This window comes from Ylistrum balloti, unplaced genomic scaffold (genome assembly GCF_031769215.1).
Source record: "Ylistrum balloti isolate Yb309-2 unplaced genomic scaffold, AGI_CSIRO_Ybal_v1 Utg370190, whole genome shotgun sequence".
NCBI classification, from domain to species: Eukaryota; Metazoa; Mollusca; class Bivalvia; order Pectinida; family Pectinidae; genus Ylistrum; species Ylistrum balloti.
In genome coordinates this window covers 539749-563741 of record NW_026782170.1, presented here as the reverse complement: position 1 = coordinate 563741, position 23993 = coordinate 539749, and the positions used below count along the sequence as shown (strand labels likewise).

Sequence of the window (23993 nt, the reverse complement as noted above, 5' to 3'; positions counted from 1 at the left end):
TTCGATCACCGGTCACTAAAATAGTATTGATACCTGTATTATACGCCAATTCAACTGAATGTCCAATAAGATTTCCAATGTTTCACTAATGTATTTGGAGGACAGTAAAACGCACCCAGCAGCATCTGGTCGTTTTTTTACATAAACTGCTATACCTCCACCAATTTGATTGCCGTCTAGTACAATATAAAGGATGGTGGAAATCACTATGTATAAGTTCAGCGGTAGTTTACAAGATTAGGGCAGGTTTCAGTAAACGCTAGTATATCGAATTCATTTAACTCCGTGAAGGTTGTATCAATTTTAGGTAAAGTACTTTGAACGCTTCACTTGGCGATGCTAATAGTATTTTCACCAGGACCTGGATTTGTTGAACATCGCCACATAACAGAAAGGAGTGATAAGAAAATTAGAATACTTAACAGTATAGAATGACAAAGTGCATGTTTATATGTGGTTTTAATACAAAGCAATTCATCGTGGTATATTTTACACATCCGCCCGTTATAACATATTTACACTTTATGTCAATACATATGTATACTACAATAAACATGAGTAAGACATTCCATTTAGAAAGCAACATCAAGTCAAAAGCAATGACAGAAAAAATGCGTGGCAAATCGCGGTAGGAAAGACCGGTTTTATGTCTGTAGGATTCTTCATCTAACAGTACCGAAAACGTTAAAGAGAAAATAAAACCGATACCACTCTAATTCCGTCGTAATCAGTAACAATACTAAGTACAATAAAAATAGCCATGAGCAACATTCGAACGAAAATTTTACAAGAAGACCTTTGTTTCATGAGTAAGAACTTTTTTGTACAACACTTTGACCTTCACAACTGGAAAGGGATGAACCATAAACACTTTAATTTAAGTTTTACACAATAATCGAAAGGACAATAGTTTATTAAGTATCAGAAAATAAAATTTTAAATCTTATTATAAACCCGTTTTCTCACGACGCAGAGCCATCTACTCTTCACAACTTGGATAATAAGACCAAACGTTCAACATCCACCCACGAGAGCTGCCAACTCTGCGCCATGGAAAGACGGAATCCAGTGAGAAAGATAACAAAACAAAGGTTAGCGTCGTGGCTGCAATAAACGTAGCTGTGCTGTATGGATGACAAGTAATGACAATGAATAACTAAAGAAGAAGATAACGAAAAACTGAAATATATGGATTTGACACATCATCTTTGTGATGTAATCATATATACAGGGTACACGGTGATGTAACAAAGCATTAATTAGTGAATCATCACTAGAACAACTCAGATCAGGTTTGCATTGACCGACTCGGATCAGGTTTACATTGACCGAATCGGATCAGGTTTACATTGACCGACTCGGATCAGGTTTACATTGACCAACTCAGATCCGTCATACATTGACCAACACAGATCAGGTTTACATTGACCAACTCAGATCAGGTATACATTGACCAACTCAGATCAAGTTTACATTGACCACTGAAGATCAGGTTTACATTGATCAACTCAGATCAGGTAAAATTGACCAACTCAGATCAGGTAAACATGGACCAACTCAGATCAGGTTTACATTGACCAACTCAGATCAGGTAAACATGGACCAACTAAGATCAGGTTACATTGACCACTGAAGATCAGGTAAAATTGACCAACTCAGATCAGGTTTACATTGACCAACTCAGATCAGGTTTACATTGACCACTGAAGATCAGGTAAAATTGACCAACTCAGATCAGGTTTACATTGACCAACTCAGATCAGGTATACATTGACCAACTCAGATCAAGTTTACATTAACCACTGAAGATCAGGTTTACATTGATCAACTCAGATCAGGTTTACATTGACCAACTCAGATCAGGTTTACATTGACCAACTCAGATCAGGTTTACATTGACCAACTCAGATCAGGTAAACATGGACCAACTCAGATCAGGTTACATTGACCACTGAAGATCAGGTAAAATTGACCAACTCAGATCAGGTTTACATTGACCAACTCAGATCAGGTTTACATTGACCAACTCAGACCAGGTTTACATTGACCAACTCAGATCAGGTTTACATTGACCATATCAGATCAGGTTTACATTGACCAATTCAGATCAGGTTTACATTGACCATATCAGATCACGTTTATATTGACAAACTCAGATCAGGTTAACATTGACCAACTCAGATCAGGATTACATTGACCAACTCAGATCAGGTTTACATTGACCACTGAAGATCAGGTAAAATTGACCAACTCAGATCAGGTTACATTGACCAACTCAGATCAGGTTTACATTGACCAACTCAGATCAGGTTTACATTGACCAACTCAGATCAGGTTTACATTGACCATATCAGATCACGTTTATATTGACAAACTCAGATCAGGTTAACATTGACCAACTCAGATCAGGTTTACATTGACCAACTCAGATCAGGTTTACATTGACCACTGAAGATCAGGTAAAATTGACCAACTCAGATCAGGTTTACATTGACCAACTCAGATCAGGTTTACATTGACCACTGAAGATCAGGTAAAATTGACCAACTCAGATCAGGTTTACATTGACCAACTCAGATCAGGTTTACATTGACCAACTCAGACCAGGTTTACATTGACCAACTCAGATCAGGTATACATTGACCAACTCAGATCAGGTTTACATTGACCATATCAGCTCACGTTTATATTGACAAACTCAGATCAGGTTACATTGACCAACTCAGATCAGGTTTACATTGACCAACTCAGATCAGGTTTACATTGACCAACTCATATCAGGTTTACATTGACCAACTCAGATCAGGTTTACATTGACCAACTCAGATCAGGTTTACATTGACAAACTCAGATCAGGTTACATTGACCAACTCAGATAAGGTTTACATTGACCAACTAAGCTCAGGTTACATGGACCAATTCAGATCAGGTTTACATTGACCAACTCAGATCAGGTTTACATTGACCACTGAAGATCACGTTTATATTGATCAACTCATATCAGGTTTACATTGACCAACTCAGATCAGGTTTACATTGACCAACTCAGATCAGGTTTACATTGACCAACTCAGATCAGGTTTACATTGACCACCTGATATCAGGTTTACATTGACCAACTCAGATCAGGTTTACATTGACCAACTCAGATCAGGTTTACATTGACCAACTCAGATCAGGTTTACATTGACCAACTCAGACCAGGTTTACATTGACCAACTCAGACCAGGTTTACATTGACCAACTCAGATCAGGTTTACATTGACCAACTCAGACCAGGTATACATTGACCAACTCAGATCAGGTTTACATTGACCATATCAGATCAGGTATACATTGACCACTGAAGATCAGGTTTACATTGACCACTGAAGATCAGGTTTACATTGACCAACTCAGATCAGGTTTACATTGACCAACTCAGACCAGGTCTACATTGACCACTGAAGATCAGGTTTACATTGACCAACTCAGACCAGGTCTACATTGACCACCTCAGACCAGGTTTACATTGACATATATATTGATACAATCATACAGTACTTAGTACAAGTAGGTATCATATATATATATTTTAAAAGAATAAAATCAACACGACAAATGCATTCCGCTAACATTTCCAGACCTTGCGGCCATCTTCAGGCGATACATTTAACATTGTCGTGTTGATTATATTCTTTGCAAATATCTTATCGATACACAAAGCAGATTTAAGTTACATCTATATATTCATATATGCATACCCTGTGTTACATCTATACGCTAACTCCGTACTTCTCTCGTGTACGAATAAACGATAACATATTCCTGTTCAATAATTACGTAATATACAAAATGCATATATTATCATACCACTGCACGGCATAGGAGCAGTTAAGTTATGCTCATACACTCGCTTTTAACGCTAATAAATGCAAAATTAGATATATATTCCGTCGTTCAAGAATTAACAGATACAAAACATTAAGCGTTGAATTGTAATTATTTCTGCTTCTATCAGGTATTAGATGCACACATGTATAAATCGACATGATAATGACATATACATACGCGTGTAAAACGTACCCGTTTGTGTAATTGCATGTCATTCTCTGTATTACCTGAAGTCGCACTCATTGTAACAACCCTAAAGGGGAGGTAACTCAGTTGATATTCGGATTTACAGGATAAGTGAAAACTGAAAGAAGTGATACACATATGACCACCAGCGATTATTCAATGCGGGACATTATTACATACATATAGAAACCTGTATGAAAAATCTGGAAAATGGTTTTTTTTTTTTTTAATTTATGAATCAAGCAAATGGACAGCGATCCTCTATTGAGTTGTAGTTCATTGACCAAACTAAGTAAGGCCTGACTCCCGTTAAATGGAATGCTTTGGTCCATTGGTATCTTATACAAATATCTTTCCGTCAGTTGTCCAAGTTTGTACAAGTTTAGGGTTCTTGACAAGTTGTCGGGCATGATAGGAAATGACTGCGGATTTTCATCAGATCCGGATCAACGGTAACGCGCTAACGACTCTAAGAATCTTTGAAATGTTTACGTGTCATCAATATATTAGTTTGGCTTCACGATTTTAAAATTTTACAATGATCTTTACACAATTATGTGTTGATTAATGCATCAATAAGTTCCAACATTCTATTTCTAGTAAGGTGTTTACCTGATCATTGTACGCCTTAGTTGGAATGATGAGCGAGCTGTGGAACGTTTTTCATTTATTCATTTATTTGGTTGTTGTCTATTTAATTTTTTAGATATTTTGAAATTTCATTCATCGATGTCGTGAGTTTGAAATTCAATTTTTGAATGTCAATTGTCCGCCACATGAAATTCAAATGATTAATGTCCTTTTCGTAATGTTAACGGGGTGACGAAATAGAAATAATGTCAAAATATTTAAATATTTTGCGAAAAAAAATCCATTAGATCCCTTATCGTAACTTAAAGCAGATATATGGCTTAAATGACTTGAACTGGTTTCACGAATCGATTCAATAAAACTATCTAATATTTCGCGTGTGTTTCGCTGTGAAATAAATGAAGAGAGCATATTTCCATATTTGGTTATGGATATTGATCGATAGCGCGCGACCACCAAATATGGTAACATCCGGGACACACTCTGGGAAGCGGAAATTGATGCCCGCCAGATATTTAACTAGAGAAAAGAAGAATCTCTAACCATCAACAACCCAACAGCATAATGGATGACGACGTTGCGGCAGTTGTAATTGACAATGGCTCGGGAATGTGTAAAGCGGGTTTCGCTGGTGATGATGCTCCAAGGGCAGTATTTCCCTCTATAGTTGGACGACCCCGACATCAGGTAGGCCTTAACATCTCGCAAGATGTAGATCTTGTGACAAGTCAGTGATTGCATCACCATGTATTAGCAGCCCTGTCTGTCAATACATCCATGAATATGAACTTCAACACATGATATTTTGATCTAATACTTATGTGTACGAATATCATTTACACTTAGCCAAAAATAGGCCTAAGTTAATCTAACATGCTGGAAGATTATAGCCTTCTAACATCGTGGCACATGCACAACACTCGGAAGAATTCAAATCAAAAGTCAACATACAACACATCCCCACAGACATTTACAAGTGGACCCTGAAAACTTCAGATTGAGTTCCTGCCTTTTGTCCAGACATATATGTATATACACATACATATACACATTTTCCAACCATATGCTGGCAGTAATTGGGATCCAATCAACTTTTGATGCAATTCTTTTCTTTTCAATAAGATATTTTACTATGATTGTTCCAGAGGAAGCAAAAAATTTTGAAAGTATGCAAACGTTTTGGGAATCAACTTTTTGACAGTTATATAAACGACTGCAAGTTTTCAGCTGGATTCAGATTACAATGGTTATTAGAGAGCTTTTTTTATCAGAGGTAGAAAAATGTTGGAGAGTGAACTGATCAGTCATTTTGTATATATAGGAGAAATTTTTAAAAATCCTTCTTCCGTAGGAATACTTGAATGTTGTCCCAATTTGTCCTCAAGCATGCTTGTTGGGTGAAGAGGAATAACATTTTTATAAAGGTGGATCTCAGCCCTGCAGGAATGAAGGGGTGGGGCCAAATAGGGGAAATAAGGCAAATTCTTTAAAATCATTCTTTTAATTGAGGAATGCCTGGATTCTGTCCCAGTATTGTCTTTGACGTGCTTGGGTGAAAGGGATCAATTTCGCATGAACAGTGGGTTCCGGATCCCTGGGGCGGGAGGGGTGGGAAATTCTTTAAAATCCTTAAGTTGGAACTGAAGACATCTTTGGCAGGGTTTTCCATAAGAGTCCGTCGCCGGCCAATTTGACCGGCTACTTTGATCATTTGGCTGCCTACACCAATCCAGTTCCGTAACAATGTTCCGTACATGACTACACGTACATGGCAGGCCAGCCTCCCACTTTCACTACACAGCCTACTACTAACAAAATTATGGAAAAACCTGTTTGGTGAAGAGAACTTGATTTTTTACAAACATCTAACCCACTTTGGGAGAATGGGCAAGATTTTTAGGAGGAATAAATACAAGCGTTTTAAATATTTTTTCCCTTAGTAAAAACAATTTCAGCAAACTAAACCAGATGAGCAATACAGGCCATATGGGCCTCTTGTTTGTTAAAACATTAAGCATTGTTTTCCCTCTTGACATTTTGATATATTATTACCATTTCCATATTTGTATTTTTGATAAACAAATCCTGAATATTATTCTGCCCCACGGTACTCTTGTTTGCCTTAACTTTTAAAATAATCTGAACTGTTTTAATACGTTCATTAACTGTTCCAATTACTATTACTGCTGTCATATATGTCTTTATAGTCATACGATTGTTAAGACACATGGGCCTTCTTTTTTTTAAATCAAAAGAAATGTCTTAACATCAGAATCATGTTTCACATTTTCTGGACTTGGTTAAAACAACATTTTATACATAAATATTATCTGGGGTAGAAAAACAAGCTTGAAGCTGGAGGGAACTACAGTTTGGCCGTTTGTCTGTGTTACTTGTTTGTAGAAAAGTGTTTCAGACAGTTAACTAGGTCAGGTATAACTTTACATAAATATAGTTACACTGTCAAAGTTTCAATATCAAAACTTGTTATGACCAAAGAACAACATGATCGATATCAATATACATGCTTACAGTGTGAAAGCTTACAATAAGCTTATTATTTTTGTACAACTGCTTCCTGAGAATTTGATTTTCTTTGAAGTACATTGAAACCTCACCTAATGACCACCCCAAAAATTATGACCACTCCGCTATTGCGGGCACTTTTCTTGGTCCCTTTTTTTTCACTATATATCTTTGTATTGGTTGCTGTATTACAACCACTTGTTCCAGTCCCAGTGACTAATTCCTAATTATTGGTTATTGACCTCACAATTAAAACCAAACTCTGACCTGTTATAAAACTTTACCCGATGGGCAGTGAACTGCAAGCACATGTGTCGATCATGACAGGGTTTTCCATAATTTTGTTAGTAGTAGGCTGTGTAGTGAAAGTAGGAGGCTGGCCTGCCGTGTACGGAACATTATTATGGAACTGGATTGGTGTAGACGGCCAAATGATCAAAGTAGCCGGTCAAATTGGCCGGCGACTGGCTCATATGGAAAACCTGCATGACCATTGTTTTCATCAAACTAACATACATACATGTATATTCTTTTGTCAATTCACCAATTTTATTTATTGGTTATATAATTCACTTGCATTTCAAAAAATTCAACATTTTATATATTTGGTGGCCAGTTTTGTCCAGTCCCCAAAGTGGTCTTAATAGCAATGTTTCACTGTAATAGCAAATTCAATACATATAGAATATCTATGGCAGTTTCCCTCCATGAAACCTTTGACAGACCTACATGACCTGTCTTTTAAAAATTAGAAAATTAGTAGAAAACTAAACAACTTTGATAGAAACATACAGAAAAAGATTGTAAACACTTCTGAATTTCAGTTGGTATAAGTTAATTGAATTTGCATGCACTGTTACTTTAGTCTGTTGTGCATATGGGTCACTGCTCAGTGTATGATTGTGGAGTGACTATTGAAAATTAGATTGGCAGTGGTCGTGCAGGCATATTTGGCTTTGATAAAGATGTGTCATAAGCATTTGTCTAACAGTGCTCCAGATAGCCTGCGTGAATGCGTTTTCACGCACAATATTTCTAATTTCACGCTAGCAAAAAAAAAATAAGATTTGCGTCATTAACCCGTGCGAAATCCGGACTCTGCGTCAATGTCCGGCTCCAATATTACGTAGTTAGAAAACTCAATAATCCAAGTCAAACAGACACTTATCAAGTAAACGAAACTCGTAACAAGCGCTTTCTTGATCGTGATTATAAACCAGTCGCATAGCAAATATGGCGCTGTCAAAAATGTTTACAAATTCAGTGTTACCCTAATATGGAAAAACCCATACACTTGATGAAGGCAGGGGTGAAAAAAACCCTCAATTTATAAAGGTAGGAGTGAAAACCCCACATGTCAAAAAGTTATCTGGAGCACTGTCTAAAATTTTAACTTTTCTTCCAGGGTGTTATGGTTGGTATGGGACAGAAGGACAGCTATGTTGGTGACGAAGCCCAGAGCAAAAGAGGAATCCTTACTCTGAAGTATCCCATTGAGCATGGAATTGTCACCAATTGGGATGACATGGAGAAGATCTGGCACAACACCTACTATAATGAACTGCGTGTAGCTCCAGAGGAGCACCCCTCTCTTCTCACAGAGGCTCCTCTCAACCCAAAAGCCAACAGGGAGAAGATGACACAGATTATGTTTGAAACCTTCAATGCACCTGCAATGTATGTGGGTATACAAGCTGTTCTCTCGCTGTATGCCTCTGGGCGTACAACAGGTATTGTGCTGGATTCTGGCGATGGTGTCTCCCACACTGTCCCCATATATGAGGGCTATGCTCTACCTCATGCAATTCTACGACTTGATTTGGCTGGACGTGACCTTACCGACTACCTCATGAAAATTCTCACTGAAAGAGGATATTCCTTCACTACTTCTGCAGAAAGAGAAATTGTAAGAGATATCAAGGAGAAACTCTGCTATGTTGCTTTGGATTTTGAACAGGAAATGGCCACAGCTGCTTCCTCCTCATCTCTGGAGAAAAGTTACGAATTACCTGATGGGCAAGTCATTACAATAGGTAATGAACGTTTCCGCTGTCCTGAATCCATGTATCAACCATCGTTCCTTGGAATGGAGGCTTGTGGTATTCACGAGACAACATACAATGCAATTATGAAGTGTGATGTGGACATCCGAAAAGATCTGTATGCAAACACAGTTTTGTCTGGAGGATCGACGATGTATCCTGGAATTGCAGACAGGATGCAGAAAGAAATCACTGCTCTTGCACCAAGCACCATGAAGATCAAGATCATAGCACCACCTGAGCGGAAATACTCTGTATGGATTGGTGGATCAATCCTGTCCTCTTTATCCACTTTTCAGCAAATGTGGATCAGCAAGGCAGAGTATGATGAGAACGGTCCAAGTGTTGTACACAGAAAGTGCTTCTGAGTTGTTTTATTTGATATTGTTCCATTTGGATGAGTTGGTTTTGACAGAGTGTTTTGAAAATAGGTATTTCATAACGGAGAATATTAATTGAATTGAATTTTTTTTGTAATGTGCATGTCATTGTAACTCCAAAGAAATTGCTACAACTATAATGCCTCTTGACTACTTGCATAATGTATCAATCAAATGTAAATGTGTTTTCAAAAGTCCTTGTGATGATACATAGATACAATAAATATTTTCTATTCTTCATAAATTCATTGTTTGTGTAAATCAAAGAATCTTGATTCACAGATCTTGCCACTACATCATTTCCTGCAAAAACAATGGAGTGTTGAGATACATTCAAGGATATGATAGGAAACCAATCCTCAGTTTTGAAGAAAAAAATCTAACAAAATAGTTTTCTGGTACATAGAATTTCAAAGAATGGTATAATACTAATGGAATTCTTAATATATGTACATACAAAAAGTTTCACTTGGGACAACCTAATTTTCTTCACAAATAATGAAATAGACAAATTATTAGCAATTCATTAGGTGTCCAACAGCACCTATGTAGAATGTGACATATATTCATGGTCACATTGTCTATTCTTTCAACATAATTGGTCTGTAATGTAATCTTTTTTTTCTGGTGAAGGAATCCTTTAAATAACAGGAGGCCCATAGGGTCTGTATCACTCACTAAGCTTTGTTCAACTGAATGTCTTTTATTCAAGCAAAAGGAAAAGGAATTCTAATGGTTTGTATCTATTTCTAGTGTTAGCTCTCATCCCTCTTCCCACATGGGGTCATCAAAATCAATTATACAAATCTCCTTCACCCAAGAATGTTTCGGACCAAACGGACAGAATTCTGTCATTCCAACAGAATTTTAAAGAATTTGTTCCATTTCCCCTGTTGAGCCCTGCCCTTCCTACCCCAGGGGGCCCAGAGACTAACTATTTCAATGATGCTGATTCCTCTTCACCCATGGAAGAAAGACTATAAAGAAATGCAGTTTCCCCCATTTAGTAAAGACAGTTTATATAAAATTGAGTCCCCTTCACCTTAAAATGCTTCAGGTCACCATTGGAAAAAATCCAATCACTTCTAAAGAAGAAAAAGGATTTTAAAGAATTCATTCTATTTTCCTTCCTGCCAAGCAGGCAAAAATCCACCATTTATGCAAAATAGAGTCTCCTTTACCTAAGCATGTGTCTGACCAAGTTGGGATAGAATCTAGGAATTTGCAAAAAAAATTCTCCATTTTCCCCCTAGAGGGTCAGACCCACCATGTATACAAACTTGTATTGACTTCCCTAAAGGATGCTTCTTATCAAATTTCATAAAAATCTTAGTTTTTAATGACGTATTTTAATTTAAGAAGTTGTTGGACAAAGAACGTAAGCCACAGTATGGCATAAGCTCACTTTCAAGATTGACGCCAGTTGGACATTTGTATTCTGCCTTAAACTGAACCTGCACAAGCAAGGACTAGGAGGATCCATCAAGTCAGTGTCAAAAAATAGAATTGTTTTAAGGATGAAAAAGGGTAATCTGAACATTCATACCTGATCATAATGCGAGTTAAGAAATTAAAATTGAATATGGCCAACAACTAACTTTGAAAAGTTGTGTGAAAATTTGGCCCCAATTTAACATTCCTCAAACATTTGAATAACATGAATTCAGTAATTTTAAGAAATAGCGAAAGCAAACTTCAAATGTGAAAATTCTTGGCAGCACCTGCCCTACATCTTGTATATCCATCAAAAGCTGCTTCACACATCTATTGATAAAGGAATATCAACATTACATCAAGTGATTGAGGTTCAGTGTTTTGCCAAAGGAAACTATCTTGACTGCAAAGGATGGTCTTGATATCTGCTTTTGAGGAAACGCATATTGTCCTAGGTATGGTGAACCTGTACATCTTCAATCTTCGAGTCCCTACTCTACCAACCGCGACCCATGCTCACCATCCAAAGATACTGGGCTACAAGTGTCAAATTTTCCATTCAATAAACAGCAAGCTTCCACGAAATTCAATCAAGCTTATATTGTACAATGCCTAAATAGAACATAGATGTGAAATTTATATTGATTCAAAAATCAAACTTCACATGCCAAAAGGTTTGTCCACGACATTTGTCAACAATCTTTAAAAATGATAATAAAGATGTACCTGAAATTATTTAGGTTATCTTATATTAGCTCATGAGAAATTACAGTACATCCACCCAATGTAGTAGGAATTGTTACGGAGACTACTGAAGAAATGCGAGTTGAATCAGCTGTCCATCAGAGGCTGAAAATTTGTAATGGCAAATTTAATATTGCAGTTAAAGGGAAGACATGTTTATCAGGTCTATCTAATATATTTTTAAATGGATCTAATTTGGCAACTTAAGTACATATACAAAAATTAAAAAGATGTTCTAGTGATTTGATTTTGACATAGGACCCCCTAACTCTGACCTTTGGCCAAATTACTGATGTTTGGTATAGTCTGTTTTTATCAAATGACATGGGGCTTTAAGTAAAATCTGATAAAACTGCTTTATCATGTTAAAATTAACCATTAGTTGAATCTCTTGCTTGATTTTTAGCCAACAAATCTGATAGCATTGTTTAACTGTTAATTATTTCTCAAAGTAGTACATTTTCAATTTTCCTGAACATGTCCCCATTATAAAATTCTGTGTTCCCACAGACAATCAAAATATAAGTTATTTGGGAGTATCAGTATCCAGAGGCACATGACAAAACACATTTTTAGTTAAGGTTTACTATCTTGTGCAGCATTGATCTTTCTCTTTGCCTTACCATGCCAATCATCCATACGAGATCTGCCCCTTTCAAAACATAATTTGCATATGAAGTTCTATTTTTCATTTAATTTACAAGAATCCATTATCAAGTCATCATTAGATCAAGTGTAAAAACTGAAAGGTAGTTTACCAACTAACATCTTCATGCCAAATTGTATTGTTTAAGTCAGTACCACATCTAATTTTGGTTTATTTATCAAGCCCAAAATCTTCAATGTGGCAACGTAGAAATAGAATTAAAACTACATGCGATAGTTTGTTCTCCAATTATGCTGACAAGCACAATATAGCAACTGCATCTTTAAGATGTGTCATCACTGATGATCTAGATAAATAACAGACATACTTCTCAGGTACCTTCTCCGTCCCATAAACAAGCATAGTTAAAAGCAAAACTCAGAAATTAAAAACAAAAAGCAGTTTGTAAATATCACAAAGAAAATTTTATTTGATTGACCATTTCCCCTAGATATCCCCAGGATAATTTGGTGCACTTGGAAATGCACCTTTGAGAAACAAAATGGACTAAAAAGGTATGGAGCTATCCTGTAAGCAACAGGGAACTGTCCTGAAAAATGGCCGAATAATAAAGACAGAGACAAGAAGCTATAGTTACACAATGGTAGTAGGACTACATGAAATAGCAGCACTATAATGCAATGTGACCGGTGGCAGGTCATGCAATAACTTAATAATTCATTCATTGTACTAATGTAGCTACTTTTTGTAAGGTAATTATTGTTATCCTCTTCAACATTGGTACCTCCAAAGATAAAATGGTAGTTCATTATTACAAGAGGTAATGTTCACAGCACAGTAATGCAATACAGAGCTTGCCCTCTAGTCAGAACCAGTTTTCAAGATGGCTGCTGGTGGTAGATGTATGAGACTGAGTCTGTCTAGAGGCACGCCCTTTAGTGATGTGTTGCTAGGCAGTGAATCGTCTACTCGTCAATGATGGTCTCCTCGACAGATATCAAAAATTCAACTGTCTCTTCATCATACTCCTCATCATAGCACTCATCTGAATCAATGCCTGCAAAAAACAATGCACAACATTGAAGAATTAGCATATTAAGAGTTGATATTTTATTTCAGCAACAAAAAAGTCTTGACGCCAATAACTGCAGCATCAAATGTTTTAATTTACAATTAGCCATCCCCTCAGTGTTTTTTCAATGTCTTAAAATGAGGTAGACACTACTAGGGACCAAGACAATTTGAACACAAAATTTTAGAATGATCCATCAAACATTTCTAAAGAGACTGTGACAACAAACTATGACTTAAAAACAAAGATAATGGCCAAGCATTTCTCATTAATCCCAAAATGGATTTTGTACACCTATGGCCAAAGCAAACCTATATATATCTGAGAATGATCAATCAAGTGATTTTATAGGAATAGCAATGACAAGAATTGTTCATGGATGGACAAAATGGACAATTTTAAAGAATGATTCATTGTTTGATGATGGTGGTCTTATAAGTATTCAGCAGAGAGTTGCAAAAAAGTTTACCATTACGCAGCTCTATCCTCCTCTCCCTCATCTCTTCATATTCTTCCATTTTAATGTCGCGGAATTTCTCGTATTCTGCCATCAACGCACGACGCTTCTCTAGTAGTTCCTACAAATGTAAAGAACAGCGGTTTTTTTAATTTCATTCACAAACTATGTCCCTCTTCCTCCTAGTTTCACAAACATCTGGTAATTATCTATTATCCCAGACATTGCAAAACTTTTCATTTATTATTCCATTTCTCTGTGACAATCAACATTTGTAATAGTTTCTGCAGTCAGTTTCAAACATATCACTTCTTTTATCAAAGATATGGAAATAAATATGCTGAATAGAGAGAAATAATCTTCTCCGTTTCATACGAACTTTATCAACTAAATATTGAAAATCTCATCTGATCCAGTAAAAGTAAGAGCTTGACCATTCCCTACAAGAAAACCTGCTGAAATTCACTTAATCATGGTGTCCACAGACACATGCATACACTCAAACTTACAGAGGAAACGTTGGATTGTCGAAGTCTGTCAATCATCTCAAACTGCTCGGTGTACTTCTTCATGTTCTTCTTGATGGCCTGAAGCAAAAGTAAACAAGATTATCAGTGAAACTGATGAATGTTCTCCAAAAATTACTATTGGACACAAAATTTTACCAATGGACAACAATTCTGCAATTTAGGTGTTGCAGGCCCTGAATTTGGTATGCAGCATATTCTCTTAGTATGACCAATGTACAAATATGCTCATGGAACCAAATAGACCATAACTCTGTACTTACGGGACCCTAACTTTGCTACACTGCATCTTGCTTTTGTATGACTGATATTTACATTACTTTTCAATATCCTATTTTAAATGGAGGCATAGTAAAGCTCCAGAAATCAAATTTTAACAAAGGACAATAACTCCTGATGTATAAATATAAAAGAAACAATCTGCAGTGCATGACCTTATACTTCAGTTGGCCAAGTCTGCAGTTAAGGATTTATATCAATCTAGTAATTGACCATAATAACATAGCTACAGGAAAGGATTTTTTTAATTTCTATAAATAGAAACAATAAACTCTCAGCCATTAAAATGCAACTCTGTTCAAGCGAGTTAATCTATTCAGATTTTTTTCCAGAAAGCAGCTGAGAAGATTTTCAGGTCAAATATGTGCTAAGAATAGTAACAATATATTCCAGCAAAATAATAATAATAAAGACTGTTGCAGCAGACATATCAAATAGAATGTAAAAACAGCGTTTTAATACTATCTCACCTTGATTGCTTCACCGGACAAGAGTGAAGAAGGCCTAGGTCTCCAAAGCAACTGACAGAATCTATCCAATGGCTGCTTCTGTAACAAGCGGCCTTGAAACGACCAGATCCAAAAGGCATTGTCAACCTACAAGTAAAGTATTAAATGGAATGCAAAAAGCTTTCTTGCCAAGAAAAACATAGCTATAAAAACGTATCTAAACACACTGCCACAGTAGTGGCTTGGTAGCTGTTGAATTCAAAATGGCACCACTAGATTCTATATTTCATTGTTACCATCTATGAAAAAATACTTGATTGATTGTCATAGAAAAATGAAATAAAGATTAATAAATCAGTAATTAAAAGCATTTATTAACAGCAAACAAATCCAAATTTTTCAAATTAATAAGTTTGTTTGTTTTGAATAAAATTATTCAAAATGCTTCCTTACGAAGTTCAGCAAAAATGACTCATATTGTTTTTGATACTTAATATTGATATTTTTATCAGAACTGTGGGCAGTTTAAATCTTTCAATATTATGAAAAAGGAAAGTTAAACATCTATACAGAATGGAAGCTTTATAAACACTAAACGATTTGTTTGCAATTTTATTTTCACAATCTGAAAAATTCTTGAAATAAATGTATAAATGCTAAAAGAAATAATTACTTAAAAGTGTTTTTTTATATCGTATTGGCAGTATTTGTATACCTTATGGCCCCACCAGCTGACAGCAGACACTACATAACGTCCTGTAGGGTCCCACTCCACATCAGTTGCCATAAAATGTTCTGTCTGTGCCATCACAGTCACATCAGATGCATCCACAAACTCCAAGACTCCATTCATACTAACATACAAGATTAGAAATCCGTTAAAGAGAACTACTTCCTTGACAGTTACAACTTAAAAGGCTTTATCTTTTATTTCATTTACCGCATGAAAATAAAATGCTTCCACAATTTTAATCTTTCACACTAGTAGCACTTTTGATGTGATTGACATAGAAAAACTGTCCACAATAAATACACTACCAGAAATTTTAAATACTTCAAACTATTTCCAAAACTAGTCAAGTTTTATTCAGAATATTAAACTCTGTACAAAATTTTTCATTAATTCAATAATCAATGAAATTATCATCAAACATAAGATTGCTGATAATGTAAATAATGAAATAATCAAATAGGAGTCAAATCAAAAGGAATCTTCAGTAAGGGCTCTTCCAGTAAAACATCTACTTCATGGAATAATAACAGAATGAAGAAATTAATTATAACATCACTACATGTACTACAATGTAATAAGCTTCATTTTCTTGAAAAAAATCATCTTATATAGAATTTCTAATAGTTGTGGATTCCTCCAGGAATCTATCTGAAATAGCCATCAATGCAATATCTTTACACCCAAAAAATAGAGTCAACTAAAACTTAATCAACTTACTTGCGCAATCCCGCTAGCACTATAAACTGTCCTGTTGGACTCCAAAACAAATGGTTGGCTGTCCGCCTTTCCAGGGTTTCTGAAGAACAAGGAATAAGTGTCATAAATTAAAGAGCAAAGGAAGAATTTGTAAAAAAAAAAAGAAATTGAATAAGTGAAATTTGATACCTGAATTCAGAACTCTAAAATCATTGTTCTATCCCATGAATATTTTGCAGTACCTTTTTCAATATCATTCACCAGTATCTAAAATTTCCCAAGAACACTGTTACTAGCAGTGTTTTAAATTAACTACAAGCATGAACACCATAGTATATATCTTTATGAATCATATCTTTGACAATTTAAAAGTTATAAAATTGTGAGTTTTAAGTTACAGAACCAGATATGGCTCTACACTAAATAAACAATTAATTCTACTTACTTAGAAGTTCTACTTTTCCATGTGTACGTATCACATAGAATGACACTGATATCCTTGAACTCTCCCCATGGATAAATGCAAACTTATTTCCAGTTGGCTCCCATGCAAAAGCCATCACATTTTCTGTAAAATAAATCGATATTCCATAAGTAAAAAAAAAAAAAAAAAAATCACTCTTAGTCTTAATGGTTCTATTGCTAACAAAATTACTTCAAGTTAAAACACAGAACCTATAGGAGGATACCACATACCATGGGATGAGTGTATATTGCTTTAGGCTGCTCACTGTAGGGAAAACTAAAATCTTTTCCACTCCCCTGACCAAAAGAAACATAAAACCTGTGGCCAAAAGAAACTTGTAACCTGTGGCCAAGAGAAATCTGTAAAAACTACATAAAGATTTCCCCTCTCTTAATATTCTTTATTAACTAGGAATGTTTTTGGTAGCTGCATACCCATCTACATAGACAGAAAACAGTTTGAAAATTGGGCTGGATAATCATACAAGATTTAATATAATTTAGTGTAGTTTGGAAACAGTTTTACTATGACTTACCTTTCACTTCTATTTTATCCACTGGGATCTGTTTTTCTCGGATTCGGAACAATTCAAAGTTGTAATACATACCCTGTAAACAGAAAATTGTCAGTTGTCAACATAAATGTTGAGTATGAGAATGATTTGTCCATAGTTACACATAATTTTACAGTTTGACATTATTGTCAAGTCCAATACATGGGCTATGGGCTTCAAAGCAAAAGAAGTAGAGCTGTACTTCAAACCATAAGATAACCAATAATGGCCTTCCTTCTTATAGTCACATCTCTTTAGTTAAAAAAAATTAAGCAAAACTGCACAATTACCAAGTACAGTAAATCTGAATACAACAGCAAAATCAGTGGAATTTCTGTAATGGTGTAGACATGATTCCATGCACAAACAGACAGTGTGCCAGATGTAGATGAGAACAGGTTGAGAAATTTCAAGACTGATGATCTCGTCTAGTGAACCAACTTTATAATTGACCACAACAACTGGTTTTATAATAATACAATATATTGTACTACTTGTGTAAAACTTAATGCTTATCAGATATAACAGAATAACATAAAACAAAATAAGAATATTGGGATGAATAACATAAGTGCGATGTATTTTAATAAGAGATCAAATTAATAAATCAGATTGTATGAAACTTAACCTGTCTGACTGTAGAAACCTGCAACATCACTACACTGTCACATTTTGTTACTGAAAATTTTAATTCCACAGATAAAAGATTAAGGACAAAAAGATCAAAAGAAAGCAATTTCTCTGTACATCCAGACAACAATAAAAACAGTTTTATCGACAGTAACAGACAGATTTACTTCATCTCTATACAACACTTACACTGTACTTGTACTGATCTTTTTCATCTACTTTCTTGGCTTTGGAGTAACGGTCTACCTTCACACAAAGATAGTCACCATTTTTCTGCCAGTGCATTTTACAGTCTGCCACATTGAACAAGTTTTTCACACACAGTTCCTTCCTGTTTGGTATTTGGATAAGTGTAACACGGGCGGGTACATTCTGTTCTTCAGGCACCCAGTAGGCAATTATATTGTCAGTAGGTGACCAGGTGAAATCTCTGTCAAAGGCAAAAGTACATTTTTTTGTTATATCTAAATATACTCCTGTGGAAGCACTGTATTTGTAAATGTATGTCTCAAAAACTGATGGACAAAAGCCATCATAATTAGTGTCTAGAATTCAATTTTCTTCATTCAATTTACACAGGAAAAGAAATCCCAAATGAGAATCTAATTATTCTTGCATCTTCAATCATTTAAATGTTCAAAGTTAAATATATACTAGTGGTCAATATAAATATTCCCCTCCATATAAAGATATCCTCTTTTTACCTAGTTACCAATAAAATCCTATTTCATTACTCACCGAATTCCACAAATCTTCAAACTTTTCTTTTCCAACAGACCAAAGGACTACAAAAGAGGACAATTCTCATTTTGAAACTTTTTAAAAGTTGTTCTTGTTCATAACTTTCCATTGACATCATTTATAAATTTCGTGAATAACTATGATGGTTGGATAGTATTAATCAGTTAATCTATTTTGATAACCAAAGTTATAAAATGGTCCTTTAAATGACTACTTACTGGTGTTTCGTATACACTTAATGTATCTCGGCCAATTCTGGCAAAATAGCTACCATCATGACTCCACCTGGAAAACAAAATTCAATATTTTCACTTGTAATTGAATATCTAAAATTTCACCAAAAGTAGGATATCTTGCTGTTTTGAATAAAATAACACCAAGCATAATCATTCATTTCATATAAACTTGTCATTCTTTTCAATTACAACAAAAGCAGCTTCACACATCTGAGCATGATATATAACCACTTACTTAAATATAGGCCAAGTGGATTGTGTCTCACAGTTAAATCCTCGCTTCTTCTGCCCAGTTCGGATGTCCCAGATGATGATGGCTGTTGGATCATCTGGATTACTAGGTACTGGACTGAAGGTGACCAGGTATCTACACAAGAAACAAGGGTTTATCATCTTAACATAGCCAAGAAATAAGGCAGAATGATGGAACAAACACATGTACATCATTTGGTTGTGTCTGAACTAAACAGAATGTCAGAAAAACATTTAATTTTCCTCTGAACAGATTTCCTTTCATATCTATATTTATCATTGACGACTGGATTTTCACATTATCTATACTATTTTGTTCTGATATTCTAATTACTGAGAAAAATAATACTTTCTGATTCAGTCAATACAATGTATAAAATACCATTGATTAAGAAATGTTGCCTGGATTTATTGCTTCATATATCACAAGCTTGACAACAGAGATTAAACTTATATCACAGACAACACAGTTAACTATGTGATTTACCTCAGACTTGTCTTCATAGATATAACAGACATAACAAACCTGTTTGCTGTGCAACATCACAAAAGCTGACTTACCTTTCACAGGGTGAAAAATCAATAAGTTGAACTCCAGTGTGACTAAACCTCATTATCTGGTCGAACTTTTCACCTCCCCAGAGTGCATTTCCTTTGCTGTGGAAAGTGGCCAGAAAGTTGCCTTGAGGAGACCATCGAACATATGTCTCTGTCCATCTCTAAAACATCCAATGGTATACACAAACTTTATTAATAGGAATTCCAGTTAATCTTTCATAAATTAAAATCTCCCATAATTAAAAAATGGGAATATTCCTTTAAGTTTGACATGGTTGGAGTTTAAGTAATTCTTCATTATATTCTTTGGATCTATTGTGATACTGATATATATACACCTTATTTACAAAATAAGCATATTGATCATCTTTTGGTGTCACTTCAACATACATTCTGTGATTAATTTTTTGTACTTGTAAGTGTAACAAAAACTAGAAATTTGTTTCATCAAAGAAAATATTTTGAATCGGTAAGGTAACAGTGTCACTCTACGTAGTGTCCATTAAAAAGATTTTCAGAACTCTAAAAGTGAAATATCATGGTTATGGCGATCACTCAAGAAGGCAAAGCTTCCATTAAAACATTACCTGTATATGACCAATGATCAAAAACAAAAAAAAACTATTGTCCTGATATAGATTATGCCCATTTGCAATGTGTTAAGATCACTGACATCATGTTTCGTTGAAGGACTATAATTACATTATAACAAGCAAGTAGAGCTGAAACCAATTCAGTAGCTTAGGAGAAGTTGATACATTGTTGCATCTACAGACAGTATAGAAAAGAAAAAAAACACATCTTTTTACAAAGGCATGAACATTAAAGCCACAGGCAAGCGATCACTTACGGCTCTCTCCTCTATCACCGTTGGCTCCCTCGACGTGTTTTTAAATATGGCTGTGCGCTCTCCACCTTCATATATCACACTGTATTGGTCAACACAGTCTGGATCTTGAAGGAAGTATCTCAAATTACCCTGTAATAGAACATATAATATGATAACATTTCAGGTACATGTCATAAATATCTCAAATTACTGTGAAATAAACTAATACACCAGGTACATTTCAAAGTATCTAAAGACATCTAAGTTATCCTGTAATATTACAAAAGTTCATTTCAGAGGGGTTTCAAGTTACTGTGTAATATATCACCGTAAAATTTAAAGACTTCTTTACTTACCACGTCTTTGTAAGGTTGTCTGGTAGGAGGAACCCAATCATCTGACAAATCTCCATATCTAAAATGCAACAAGCCTCATAGAATTGATTTCCAAATATTTTGATTGAACCTTTCACAAATTTCCATCTCTAAAAACTATTTCTTTGAAATTAGAAACTAGTTATTTAAAATGGACTTCAAAGGTTTTAATTTAAAGTGAGGAACACATTTCTAATATATTTTGTTAAACATATGTATCATTTAAAATGTAGATGAACAAGACTTCTTCAACTCACTTCACAAAGTCTGAGAACAAGTTGACACAAAAGGTGTGTTGTTTGTCTAATTTATAACCATTTGCAGTTTTGACAGCTTCCAGGGCATGCATTGGTGATGTGTACTCCAAAAAAATGTATCTGCAACAATGGAAGTCAATATAAATCTTAAAACTCCTGGATGAATAATCTCATTGTCTATGAAAATCTATGAACAGGAAATCTATTTAATTAATTGTGAAATATATCAGTATTTTAGTTCAAATTTACTAAATTCTCTCCTTGAAAATCAATCTTCATCAAATGTCTCAAAAGATATTACAGACTCAAGAATTTACAGATAAGCTGCTTGGGCATAAAATACAAGATTGTAAACAGATTATGCCTTATTTACCCCTTGGTTTTTTCATTCTCCATTGGATAATATTCAGTGACAATCTTGCCAAACTTTGTGAACAACTTGCTGATGACATTTTTCAGCTTTTCTTGTCGCTCCACTCCAACCTGTGGTACATTATCCACCACAATGACACTGTCAATACCATCAGTCTCCTTTGGCTTGGAGCGCATAAGATCAACCAGTACCTCTGCAAGGAAAACAAGGTTGAGATATACTATTTCTACATCCTAAGTGTCTATGGGATAATTTTATTAACACGTATGTGTAGGACACCGACACTTAAGACTCAAACTTATACAAAGAATAATTAGATTTATTTCCACATCATTATACTCCAATTCTTATTATCATTAGTATGTCATCCTTCAAAACATTTTTTTTTATTTTTCTGTAACTTATTTCGGGTCTGTTACATGCATTTTAATGCATTTTAAAACATCCATACATTTCATTTTTTGTTACAATCTGTTTTAGGTTAAATTTGTTTAACCATGCTTTATTGTTGACTTTTATGTATTATTTTGTAATCACCAGAGTTTTTGCTGTCTTACTGGTACTTTTGGTCGTGAAAAAACTTTTCCAGTTTCAGAGAATTTCCTATCTACAAGTTCACTTTGCAAACAAGTTTGAATGATTCTAGCTGCACTCTGTATTACAGTTTTTAATTGTTTCAGAAGAAAGTGTGCATCAAGCCACTTCTTCTGAAGTCATTTCTTACTTGCTTAAGAAGGGCATTTTAGAAACTCTCCATGTCTGGAATGACATAAGCATTATCATTCTTAAACTGCAATATCATCCAAAAACTACCATCTGTGTCAAAGATGAGTGTGAAAATGTATGGAGATCAGATACATGCTGAAAATTGCTTTATGCCAAACGCTGAATTCTGAATGTGAAATGCTTACTGCAAAATGCTTTATGTGAAATACTTTCTCTTTGAATTTGAGCTTACTTGATCAAGTAATTAGAAAATATCGCTGACGGTAATGAATTTTGTCTTGCCATATCTACTACACCTAAATGTTAAGAGTTGTTGTCATTTGTTAATTTGGTTTGGGACATGCTAAATCATTAAGTCCTTACTTTTATTTTTTTTTTTATGCTAAATGTGTTATACTAAATGCTACAACGAAATGTTTTATGTGAAATGCATAATGTGATATGCTTCATGTGTAATGCTGATTGTAAAGTTCTTTTTATGAAATATGCCATATTAATTTGAGATGTTGAATTTTCTACAGCTGCTCCAGACCTACATACAACCGCGGATGTTTTGGGTACTGTGTGCCCGGTTCGATTATACCCAATAAAATCTGCTTCATGGTCAAAACTTACATTAAGCACTTTGCAATATGCGTTCGCATATGGCGTAAAGCTTTAAGCATGTATAACCAGCTCTTCATACAAATATGATTCTGGTTGTATGATAAAAGAGTTGAACTTTGCTTTATTAGATGACTTATCAAATCGGAACTCTTGCTGTACTCCGCGAGGTAAATTCTAAATGCTATGACAGTTGTCAAACATGTTCATAAATGCCATACATGCAGTTATCAAAGAGTACTTTCTATCTAACGTTTTAAACTGATATACAGGTTTTAAAACTTAAGAAAACATAATGTCATTATCCTAACTTATTAGCACGAGATTAGCATGACCAAAATTATTACAACAAAGACGATAAGACGGAAGAGATTAATCGCCGGGGCTCGCACTACAACCATATTGGTAGTATTTTGTTATATTTTAAAGATTCTAACCATCATTTGTTAAGTCATCAACAAAATCCTCGGGGTCACTGAAATCAGGCTCTTCTTCTTCTTCGTTTCGTGAGCCATCATGACTATGTGAGTCCGATTTTCTATGTCTTCGCGACTCGTGGTCGCCTTTTTCAGCCGCCATCTTGAAAACCTCGTGTATTTTGCCGGTTTCGGATTGCGCATGTCCGACATTTATGAAAAATTACCAAAACGAGATGGAAAGTAGATTTATTTTTACAACATTTCACAAAAAGGTTCAAAATAATATATGGTTACATTAAGAAAGTCACCACACCCCCATGTTAGATTGTAACATTTCGATTGATGCAAAGGGACGTAACTTCATATGTGAATGTTAAGGG

The 23993-nt window shown here is 35.0% G+C and overlaps 2 protein-coding genes across 2 annotated transcripts; one reads left to right on the top strand and one right to left on the bottom strand.

Annotated features, from left to right (window-relative positions):
- The first annotated feature begins 193 nt into the window (after positions 1–193).
- On the top strand, positions 194–9586 carry LOC132551249 (actin, cytoplasmic 1-like). Its single transcript, XM_060215363.1, has 3 exons — positions 194–210; positions 5211–5337; positions 8582–9586. Exons 1-3 carry the CDS (start codon positions 194–196, stop codon positions 9584–9586), a joined length of 1149 nt encoding a protein of 382 aa, XP_060071346.1.
- Positions 9587–12824: 3238 nt separating this feature from the next.
- Positions 12825–23773, bottom strand: LOC132551248 (eukaryotic translation initiation factor 3 subunit B-like). Its single transcript, XM_060215362.1, has 18 exons — positions 23632–23773; positions 21866–22058; positions 21493–21612; positions 21218–21275; positions 20883–21011; positions 20036–20193; positions 19458–19589; positions 19205–19271; positions 18984–19030; positions 18435–18675; positions 17598–17670; positions 17042–17164; positions 16618–16696; positions 15883–16021; positions 15189–15314; positions 14422–14499; positions 13925–14033; positions 12825–13440 (listed from the first exon to the last, which is right to left on the bottom strand). Exons 1-18 carry the CDS (start codon positions 23771–23773, stop codon positions 13349–13351), a joined length of 2106 nt encoding a protein of 701 aa, XP_060071345.1. The 3' UTR covers positions 12825–13348.
- Positions 23774–23993: the final 220 nt, after the last annotated feature.